General features: G+C 41.0%; 1 protein-coding gene across 7 annotated transcripts in view; it reads right to left on the bottom strand.

Annotated features, from left to right (window-relative positions):
• The window catches only part of Fggy (FGGY carbohydrate kinase domain containing), a 373,036-nt gene that overhangs the window by 93,128 nt on the left and 267,846 nt on the right, over positions 1–12,062 (bottom strand). For 6 of the 7 annotated variants that reach the window (XM_031377871.1, XM_031377870.1, XM_031377872.1 and 3 more), the window contains one exon: positions 9,636–9,783. In XM_031377871.1, the coding sequence (XP_031233731.1) occupies positions 9,636–9,783 (148 nt within the window). Of the gene's footprint in view, positions 1–9,635; positions 9,784–10,191; positions 10,851–12,062 lie in introns of those variants that run through there. The other variant, XM_031377875.1, reaches the window with a different exon arrangement.

Here is a 12,062-nt window from a genome sequence, read left to right as displayed (position 1 = left end):
AGAAGCAGCAAACACAGTCTCATAGCAGCCTCCTGCATCCCTTCATACGAACAGCAGGGCTGGAGCTGGAGTGAAACTCAGTGAGACATTTCTCCCTAAAGCAAAGAAATACTGATTGGAAGCTTGACAACCTTGACATCTCACCTCATATGCACATGAAGACAACAGAGGAGCAGCTGTCCAGTAAGTCCATTTTATTCTCTCAGTTCTGCCTTGGCAAAATCAGTCCAAGATGGTACTATCTATGGAATGTGTGCCATGTAGGTCACTCAAGGAGATGAAGAAGACTTAGAATAAATTGAGGTGAATGCCTAGGATTGCAAGAGGTGCCGTGTGTGTGTGTGTGTGTGTGTGTGTGTGTGTATGTACATTTCCATTGGCTTCAAAAGCTAGGACAGGTCAAATGAGCTATATGGTTCAGATGAAGGCTGACTGATTCCGTTGATAAAAGGAAATTGAAAGGAAGCATAAGTGGAAAGAGTGTGCCTATAAATATGCATGTGCCTATTTTGAATGTTGAGGTGAGACAGTCAAATGTAAGGTTCTTGGGAGATTTGTGATGGTATGCACATTTTATTTCTTTTGGCTTTTGTGTAAAAGGGGCTTCATTCCCATCACAAACTTGTTTGATGAAAAAATTACTATGAATATTGCATGAAATTACCTTCAGGCTATGTATATAAAGTATTCATAAAACCTAGATGAAGTTCAACTTTGAATTTGGGTACTATCTCCAAAATATCACATTAGATACATTCAAATAGTCTAAAATTCAAAAATTTCAGTCTTTCAGACAAGGACTAGCAATTTAGTAATACTTTCCTTCCAAGTTGTTAAAGGAATTAAAAATTATTATCTATGTTTGTTACAGAGGTGCTGTAGGAAACATTTCTCTAAGGGTTCCCGAACACTGTGAAAGACAAGGCAGAGATAGTGTAGGTTGCTGGAGCTCGATGAGGGGTATCACTCAGAGGAATCAAATGGATGCCTCTAAGAATACGATGGAGATTCCACACACTGTTTCCTCGATCAGTAAGGGAGGCAGTTGGTGAGGGAGATGGAAGACAATTCTGTAGCAGACTTCTTGGGGAAGAGAGGGACTAGAGGATGGAATCAAGCGGAAGCCTGGGAGGATCAGTAACTGTCCTCCCAGGCTTCCGCTTGCGTCCAGGCAGGCAGACACTTTATTCTGCTTAAAACCCACCAAGACTTCGGGAATGAAGACAAATGTACCACCACGACAAGGGAGGAAGATTTAGAAAGATCTCTGTCTTCTGATTATGGAAACACTGATTGATCTACACTCAGCTGTAAAGAAACTGGCAGAAACAATCTGTCACTAGCCAGCTGACCTTAAATGGGAGTGATTATCCTGATTTATCACATGGGCACTGAAAAGCAGAAGAGAAAGGCAGAAGAGCCCTCAGAGAGACAGAAAAGAGGAAGGCAGAGGGCAGAGGGCAGGGGACAGGCATGAAAAGAAGGAAAGCTCAAAATCTGAGAAGGTCTTACTGGTTTGGGGAGACAAGCAGAAGGTAATGAACGAGCCTAAGAATGCAGGAAGGCATCTAGAAGCTGAGCAGGAGTCCTGGCTGCCCACAGGGAGACCAGGATTTTAATCCTTCCTCTGTTGGAATTTGGATGGGATGGAAAGCAATTTTTTTTTTCCCCAGAGCCTTCCAATAGGAGTCTCAACTTTTGGCCATGTGAACACTAGAGGAGGGAAACCATGAGGGCGGGGCAGCTTGGACATCTGAGGTGTGGAAGTGTGAGATGGTAGATAAGTATACACTGCTAAAGTCATGGTGCAGTGAACACACATATTAGAAGGCAATGATGAACCGACTGACACTCTCCCAGCGACCTTTTTCTACCACTGCTTAACTGATGTGACACACTGGCACTTTACACCTTTGGAGACTCAGCAGAAGCCATTTTGATGTGTGCATGCGCCAGTTCCCCAAGTGGTTCTGTGAAAGTGTTCTGGCCCCTGCATGCAAAGTAGTTCTGTGCAAGTAGTGTTCTATCCCTGTCCCCAGTCTCATGTCCACCTGCATCCCCTTTTTGGTCCTCAGGCCTTAGTTCTTGCCAATGTTTCTCCACTGCAGAAGAGTCTACATAATAAGCCCTCAGGCTTCTGTCAGGCACACTGCTAGGAAAAGACCACTCTTAGTCTGCCTCTGGCTTTATTTGGTGTTAAGTATACACAGGAAAAAGAAAGAGTTATATGCATGATTCTCAGCATGTGGGTTGTGACCCCTATGGGGTGTCAGATGATTCTTTAATAGGGGTCATCGAAGACCATCAAAAACTACAGATATTTACACTACAATTTGTAACAGTAGCAAAATTACAGTTATGAAGTAGCAACAAAATAATTTTATGGCTGGGGGTCATTACAACAAGAAGAACTATATTAGGGGGTCATAGGATTAGGAAGGTTGAGAACCACTGGTTAAGAAGAAGTGATTCTGTGACATAATTTGAAAAACATCAGTAAAATAGAAAGAAATGGTACACAAACTGAAAACAGAATGCAAAGTGTAAGAAAATACTCAAAGCCTTAATATACTAGTTTTATATTGCTGACATTTTATTAACATTAAAGAATACTTCTGGGAACTCGAGAGATGGCTCTGCAGTTAAGTCTATTCTTCAAAAGGACCTGGATTCAATTCCTAGCACCCACATGGCTACTCACAACTGTCTGTAAACTCCAGTTCCAGAGACTCCACAACCTCATGCGATCATACATGTAGACAAAATACCAATGTATATAAAATATAAAGTTAATAAATAGTGTGTGTGTGTGTGTGTGTGTGTGTGTGTGTGTGTGAGAGAGAGAGAGAGAGAGAGAGAGAGAGAGAGAGAGAGAGAGAGAGAGAGAGATACAAATTTGAACTGAATGGGTCCTATTCCAAATTCTACTATTTTCTCCAGTAGACAAACTGCTTACATTGTTTGATTCTCAGTTTCTCTATCTGTTTAAATCATCAATATTATCTCAAAGAGTTACTGTGAAGACAGGTAAGGCTACAAGCATAACACCAAGTCCCTAAGAAATGTGCCCTATTGAAAGCCATTAATCACTTCAGTAATTAACAGATTATCTGAAAGCCAGTTAAGTAATAGTGAAGATTAATATTTATCACAAGATTTGACTTTCTTTGTAAATAAAAACAATATGTATAAATATCTGAGTAAAACAGTGTTTAAAAAAACAACAAAAATTAGCATGTTAAGGCATGTTTAAGGCTGTTCTTTAACATGAAACACTTACAACATGGTTTGGTTAGCTTATAAAGCTTCCATTCATCTATCTCCTTATCCCAAGAAGGCAAGAGACACTGGCTTTTCTTGACTTCTTGCAAATTCTCAGCTGAGTACCTGACAACACACACATCCACATCTGTACTGTGGTACCTCTGGCTGAGCTCTGAGCTTCTGACAAGCATCCAAGATCTAGCTAAGCCTTTGTAAGGCTTCTTTCCTTACTCTGAACAGCTCTTGGACCAGCACTCAACTTCCCACAGTCTGAGCATGGAATGCTGGTGGCACCATGCGATTCATTAGAGAACTAGAATGTACTTTCCTGCTCAGAGTTGTGTAATAGTCCATTCTGAAACAGGAAATACAGTACAAGCAATGTGACCACTGTATGTCTGCTGTGTAGTCATGCCTGTTATGTCTCTGAATCCAATTTTCTTCTCTGCATGAGTATTTCAGGAAAATAATTTAAGCAAATAGCTTAAATTACCACTATCTAAACAGAGGTTATATCAATGTGAGATTAAATCTTAGTCACATACAGGGTGGAAAAGACTTTCAGTGTAACTATTGCACTAGCCATTGTGCAGGGTCTAGATTAGCATTCTCTGTTCTTGATGATGAGAACACTGTAGGTCAGAGACCTAAGGGTGTAGAATATCCATGTCTATATCCACAGGAAGTGCATAGAATTGCATATCTTGTGACATACTGAAGCATTAGCAACTTCTCCAGCTGGCCTTCTGGCTGTTCACTTGTTAATTCCAGTCAGTTCTGAGACTAACTTGAAGATACACAGCTGGCTCTTGAAGATTCAACAGTCACATATGGATATCCCCATAGGGGCTATTAAGCAGATACTATATAGATTCAGTCACTGGTTGCAAACACACAGTGTGCCTGCTGTTGGGCAAGCATTTCACTTGACAATGATCTTGGAAAGATGGCTGGGCCACTCCAGCTTCACTTGAACCGACTGAGCTCATATAATAAACCTGCCAGTGTCACATGCTAATGTCCTTTTAAGTTAAGATGCAAATACCAGTATGATTTCAAAATATACATGCTGTAAATCTTCAGTGCAATGAAGAACCACTTAAACTTCCACTCAGAATAAAAAACCACACAAAGAAATAGCAAAACCAACTCCCTCCGCCCAGAAAAAAAAAAAAAAAAAAAAAAAAAAAAAAACAAAAAAACCCACGAAACCATACATCTTCTTTGTATCCACCCCATTTCTTTACTTTTAAAGAAAGCATTGCTTTTCTTCTCTTCTTTCTCCCCTATCCCCTCCTCCCTCTCTTCTTTGAAGCTGGTTGTGGATTCTCTAAAAAACTGAGGATGTCTTTGTATTCTGGATTCTCCTGATTCCACCTTCTTCGCTCTGGGATTAAGGTACAGACCACCATGCTTGGCTACAAGGAAGCCTTTCTTTTATTTTATAAGAAACTATAGAATCACTAATGTTCTCACAGATTATGATTAACCACATTTCTGTTTGTTTTAGATAATGACAAAGACAACTCTAGCTATTCTCCATTTTACATACCAAGTAAAAAAGAGAAAAGGGTATCTACTTAGCCCACCCAGCCTCCAGCACCTCTTTTTCAGCTGTACATGTCATCAAGGGAAGAGGAAACAGTTGGCCCCATGGCAGAGAGATAAGTGTTGCCAGAAGGCAAAGAAAATTATGTTTGTGAGCACAATGGGATGTCTGGGTCCTGTCCTGCTCTTATGAACGTAGGCACTGCAGTAGAAGAGAAACATACAACCAGGAATGGCAAGTATTTCTGTAGCCTGAGTGGCAAGACTGAGAAGGAAGGCCCAGCTATTCCAAAGGAAAGGCAGGCTCAGAACTAAACTCAAAGGTTAGAGTGGAAAGGTTACAGGGATGGCTGACTGGCTGGTGATAAGGGCAGCATAGCAAGAAACAGCCTGAGGATGGTCTAACCTAATGCACCAATGTGGGCTCCCTTCTTGTAGCTCTCAGTGCAGCTTGCAAAGTCCAGCAACATGCATATGTCATCTTATGAGGGGCCAGGAATCAAAAGTAAACAAACAAATGGATTTATACTCCCATGAAAATGTTAGTCCTTCTTGACACTCTGACCTTGAGAAGCTCGCTGTTGCTCCTCCTCACTTGCCAAAGAAAGACTGGAATAGCCATTTGACCTTAAGGACTCCCTTGGTGCAGGGAACCGATGTACAAATAAATAGGCCACTCACAGTGTGCTTTTTAAGTTTAAAGCACACACACACTAAGTTTATGGCAGCTCTGTTTTTTTTTTTTTTTTCAGCCTTTTTTGCTTTTGATGCAAGATTTAGTTCCATTATTGCAGTTTTAGTTGTCTCGTGATCCTGGCCATTTCCCCTTTCTTTCATTAGCTGTCCATTCATCCTAACTTGCTCTTAAATATAAATATATGCAATATTTTTTATGAATATGTATGAATTTCCCAGAATGGACTCAGCCCCATTAACTGTGTATATGGATTTGCCTCTTCCTATTTACAGATACACCACAATTTAGCAGAGTACATATATACACATATATATATGAATAAGATATATACGTGTATATAAATATAACACACACACATACACACACACACACATATTTAGCATGGATATGGAGGTCAGAGAAAAAGTTAAGGAATTCAGGTTGTCAGGCTTGACTTCCGGCAACCTGACTAACTCAGGGAGCCATCTCACCAGCCCCTTTCCTCATCCTTCCTCTAAGTGTTGGCTCTATTTCATAGATATAATAAAACCAAAACCAAACCAAACAAAACAAAAGAAATGAAAACAAAATAGTACTGTGTACACCAAGATAGCAGTTAATGTTGACGAGGCCTTTGCTGCATGCTCAAAGTGTTGTTTGTTGTTTCTAGTATGCCAAGTTTTTCCTGTGGGTTCCCTGTAAGGGAGCTCTATGTATGAATTTCCCAGAATGCACCCTCGGCCTCATTAACTGCATATGTGCACTGGCCTCTTCCTGTTTTCACCCAGACCCAGGTAACCGGACTACGAAGACTTCTTTGCATATCTTTGTAGGGCTGAGGTAGATCACCACTGTCTGGTACACAGATGAGACTAACCTTTCCTCCAAATCCACAAAACTACCACAGCTCTTCAAAGGAAGAAAAGAGATACTGACAGGTAGAGAGACCTTGACTCCATCTGCTCATGGCATGTTCATTCTGCCTCGCTCAGCATGAACACTGTCCAGAGGTTGGGGATCCTGTCTGGTTACTCTTACACCTACTATGGATTACAACAAACACATTGCTAAGTACACTAAAATCACAGCACATTTTAATTTATTTGGACATTAATAGTAGTATTAAATACCATCTATATAGTCAGAACCAGAAACTACATGATAATTTGCTACTAGGTAAATTGTTCATCTGCATTTTTCTCCTGGGGTGATAAATGGCCTCTTTATTATCTCCATGCATCCATAAATTACCATTAACTACATATTCAGTACTTAATACATGCCCAGAGAAAAAATTCTGGAGCCCAAAGAACGAACTCCCTGTGGTTCTGATTCTGACAGTGTTGTCCTGACAATTCCAGTTGCTGTTAGCATGTTACCAAGGGCCTCTCCCTATCCCTTCAAAGCTCCTCTACAAATAAGAATCATCGCACTTTTTGTATGGGTAGCAGTGCTTGGCATTCACTGATTAATTAAATCTGTGTGAGAGTGTGGATGGTACATGTGCACCAGTGTTTGTAGGTGGATGTAGATGCTTAAGAAGGACATCAACTTCCAGTGTCCTGCGTTGTCACTCAGTACCTATTCTCTGAGGTAGAGTCTCTCCGAGCCTGAGGCTAGGTTATTAGAGGCTAGGTTATTAGAATGTAGGCACTCGTGATCTTTCTGTTGCTCTACCCTATAGTTCTGGGATTGCTGCCTCCTTGCTTATGGTCACACCTAGTTTTTTTAAAAATATGTAAATGCTGTGCATTTTAACTCAAGTCCTTAAGGTTTTGTGTGTTATTTCATTACAAAGAGTGTGGACAATAAATGTTTTGGGAATGAATGCCTGAGATTTCAGACTAGCATAAGTATAAAGGATGTAGTAGTGATGTGGACTCTATCTTGTATATGAGTTGAAAAAACCAGTGCACATTCAGGCAGAAGGATTGAACACAATTGCAGAATAATTTCAAAAGGCAGGTTTGATCTGATGCTATTCAAAACTAAACTGAAGAGAGAGCATGTTGGGCCATTAGTCAGAATTGCCTGTCTCCCATCTTGCCTGGGTCCCCTTTTATTGTTGTTATACAACCTCATATAGTAACATCTGATACACACCAAGCCCAACCAAGCCCTTATAGAGGGAAAGTGCTATTAAGAAACATCAAACAATAAAGAAGTGTGTTAATAGGACAGCAAAACTTATGTACAAGGCAAGCCCAACAGGATTTATGGACATAACTCGGCCTTCCCTAGAAGACCCCTGTGCTGAGCATGTGCTTACTCATCTAAGGCAATGGTACTCCCTCCGCTCCTAGAAATACTCTGCATCTGGCCAAGCAGATTATAACGTCCTAATGCTAGAAACTCTTAGGTCTTTGGATGCCAGGCTTGATTTTCAGAAAAAGATGAACTATATCACCAGGAACCATGGGACCTGACAGCCTGGCATGCTGAGTCTTGAGACTGGGTCTGACAAATGGTAGTTAGGGCAGGTCACCAGTCTGTCACTTCAGAGCCATAATCATTTTACCACACGGCCTGGCTCTGTTTTGTGGCCATCTCAGGAACTGGTAAAACCACACCATGAGCATCTTTAACTGTATTTGGCTCCCCTCCACTTGTCTCTCTTGGTAAGATTGTCATATATTTTATTTTTTTCCTGGTATAAGTTCTTTTCCTTCTTACCCAACAGTTTGCATGTGTTGGTTATAAGAAAGCAAAAAGTGTAGCTGTGTCTGCTTTGGGTAGGTCTTCACCACTCCACACCTGAAATCAGAGGCCCTTGCTTCTTGTCAAACGCACTCTTGACCTGTCCAGTTTCCTTATTTTTTCATGATCTTGTTTTATAAAGAGAAGTTGATTATGTGGTCAACTATGTAATAAAAATGAGGTTCTGAACTTTGTGGAAGCATCATAAAACTATTTAAAATAATCTTAATGAACCTAACCACAAACCTTAAATTCCTGAACCTCACGGTTAACGTCGCTCCTGAGTGTTAGTGCCATTTGGTCACAGCCTACTTTCTCACTTCCCATTTTGACTTTCCTTACACTCCCCTCCCTGGATTTGGCATTTATGGCTTCTTATCTGGTCCCTTAGAACTGAAATCTCTCTTCCTCTCTAGATGAAACTTATGTCATTCATCTCTAAGCCTGGCTCTCAATGTTCTCAATAGCCAGCCTCCTCACACCTACAGATCCTGCCTGTCTTGGAAGTGCTATAACCTCATTCAGGTGTGAGCTTGCCCACCAAGTTCCTCCTGGACTCTCCAGGAGGGCTCCCGATCCCTACACTGAAAGCAGCCTTAAAGACTCTTAAGACCAAAGAGTATACACATGGAGGAATCCATGGCTTCAGATACATATGTAGCAGAGGATGGCTTTATCTGACATCAATGGGAGGGAAGGAGGCTTGATGCCCCTGCATAGGGGGAATGCTAAAGGAGTGAGGTGGGAGTGGGTGAATGAGTGGAGGAACACCCTCACAGGGGCAAAGGGAAGGGGGCAGAAGAGGGATGGTATGGGGAAGTTTGTGGAGAGGTAACTGGGAAGGGGGATTTCATTTGAAACATTTGAAATGTAAATGAATAAAATGATTAATACAAAAAACAAAATAATAAAAAATAAAAATAAAAAGGAGCTGACTTGATCCCCCAATATTAGTTATTAATTATATTTTTAGCTGAAGTTAAATCTGAAATTCTGAAATTTTGCTATAGGCTCAGAACAGCTATGGCTCACAGGCTAACAAATATTTAGCTTCAGAAAGTGGGACCATGGGTGGTAATATTTACCACTGAGGTAGTGGGTAGCCTGGAGACGGAGATGGAAACCATGACTACCAATCGATGTAAATGTAAAAATGACATAGGCAGGACTTTTAGCCCCACCAGGGCAGAAAGACGCAGCAGTAGTTGAGTATGGAAATACTATTTTGAAGGCACTCTGAGTTGGCTTGGATACAATAGCAATGGCTAACAGATCTTTCTGGAAAGCAGCAGCGACCTGACCATAGCAAGGCAACTGACAAAAGCCAGGTCTTCTTGGCCACCTTTCCTTAGTTGTTCCTTCTTTTCCTGTCTTCCAAACTTTGTGTCTTCCAAACTTTGCAACCCCTTGGCTGGCCTTCACCTTCGTGCATGGACTGGCTTTTACTTACCATGCCCTTCAGAGTCAGATCTGCTAAGGGAGACCGGTTGCCATGGAAATCTGGCCAAACATGTAAATCAACAGTGAGGAAACCCACAGGCTGAGCCTTCTTAATCAAATCCAGGTGACTGTTCAAATATGCATATATACTCTGGCATCTGGAAGAGAAGTGGATTTTGATTTTAAAAGGGGATAAGGTTGAAAAGCAAATTATTCTGCAGAAAGAAACCATTTTCACTTCCATATCAGACTCAGGAAAGCGAACAGGGCTTTCAAAAGCTTCAGTAAAGTAGCTACTCTTGTATGAAACCAGCCCCTGCACTCTCACAACACACTGTCACACCAGGGCAGCATGCCCAGTGGAAAGGCTTGGAGTCGGGAGATCTGGTCAGACACTGGCTTCACTCTTGGAAGGTGTGTGAGCTTGAAAGAGTTATTCCAAGCTCTGGAACTGTCCTCTTCTCATCTGTAGAAACATCCCACAATCTTTGTCCAACTTACGTCATAGGGTTATTATGAAGATCAAAGACCATGTATGCAAACATACGGCATTCTGTAAACTGCAGTACAATATGATGCATATGCAAAGGATTTTATTTAAATCTGTCTTCCTAATTGTAAAAATGATGAAATGACAAATAGAGATAAATATATGCTCCTGGATCCAATGAATGATTGTCATGTACACAGTAAGGATCATGAATTAGACGTGTGATTCAGAACCATGACTTTGAAATGCTATTGTGTAGGTCTTCTCATCTTAAGTTTTAGTTGATTGAGGTGTAAAATGGTTGAATTGGGATGACGCCCTAGTCATTGACATTTCTCAGGTCAAAAGATGATGAGCTTGGGAGTGAAGACAATGTTTACTTCAGATGCTGTTATCTATCTTGGCTATGGTTAGCCTCTCTGAATGCCTATTGCCCTGTTCATAATGTAGTATAACAATACTTACTTCACTGGGTTAGGTCTTACTGCAGGACACAGTTCAGTTGCTAGAAAATCTCGGGAAAATGCACCAAACTGAACCAAAGATCCCAAAGATGGACCAGAAAACATCATAAAGATAAAGCATGGGGAAGGCCCACAGGAGATTACCATCTAGAATACTTCTGCCAATACTTGTGATTTGCATTTTTAAAATGCTTTAGAAGAACTGACTTCAAGTTCATATTTTGCAATGCCAGGAGTGTCCCCATGGATACCATGATGTTTTTGTAGGTTTCTAAAGAAAATCATAAAAATAGTTTCAAACTCTCTTCCTCTCTATCAGTGAAAACTCTCTCTCTCTCTCTCTCTCTCTCTCTCTCTCTGTGTGTGTGTGTGTGTGTGTGTGTGTGTGTGTATGGGTGTGTGCGTGAGTGAGTGCACACTGGTGATCAAACCCAGAATTTTGAGAATGCCATCCAAATGCTTAACCACGGCACTATAAACCCAGGTCCAGTGAAATTCTTCTAGTAAGTAAAAAATGTATATGGAATTCCAGTGCAAAATGTGGAAAAAAACAAAACAACTTGATGTTTCCACACATGAGTGTACAAACTGATGGATATCTGTTTGTAACATCAGCAAAGCCAAGGGAGCATGAGACAGTGAGCTCTTTGCTGTAACCCTTATTGGCATCTGTAGTATATGCCTTTAGTTCTAGCAGGGGGGATACAATATTAATGGAGAAAAAAGCTCAATCATGATTTGGGTAGCTCTTGCCATTCCTGTAGTATGCACCAAGCTTTCACTGTGGTCCAGGGGGTAGGCATAACTAAGATCTTTTGCAGAAGGAATATTATAGGAGAAAGTACATATGACTCCCCCACCCCCCACATTGTAGAATATTCTATTTCAGTTCAGTTTTAGGAAAGGGCCCTCTGAGACATCCACAGAAAGGAAGGATAGAACATATACATAGGATAACATCCTGGCATTCTATCTGCCAGCTCTCTCTGATCTGGCCCAACAGGAACCATATTTATAACAGAAACCTTAAGAACAATCTTTCTCATCAGAAGCCAAGAGTCTGCATTATTTCTAATCACTCTCCCCTTAGGAAGGGCATCAGTGCTCCCAGAGTATTTTTTTTTTTCTTTAAAGAAGTGAATGCCCATAAATCTTCTCATTTGCCTTTCAAAGAATCTCAGAGTGGGAGTTTGGCTTCAGACATCTGGGTCAATAGAATCTATATGCCTAATTACTATTGATTCGTCATTGTCCCATTTACTGAGGGTCTTTGCAAACAGTGAGATTCATTTAGCTTCCATATATATGGCCACTCATACACAAATGAGATCCCTGGGGGATGGGGCATACGCTTACCCCTCTGACTCCTAACCTCCTTGCAGCTGTGTGTTTTTTCTTTGAATTCAGTCCTTCCCCTACATGCTTTTTCAATTATACCTTACCATGTGTGCTATCTGAGTATATCATTCAAAATGAAGTGCAC

This window comes from Mastomys coucha, unplaced genomic scaffold (genome assembly GCF_008632895.1).
Source record: "Mastomys coucha isolate ucsf_1 unplaced genomic scaffold, UCSF_Mcou_1 pScaffold18, whole genome shotgun sequence".
NCBI lineage: Eukaryota > Metazoa > Chordata > Mammalia > Rodentia > Muridae > Mastomys > Mastomys coucha.
The sequence above is the reverse complement of the archived record's forward strand: the minus strand, read 5'-3'. Positions and strand labels throughout refer to the sequence as shown.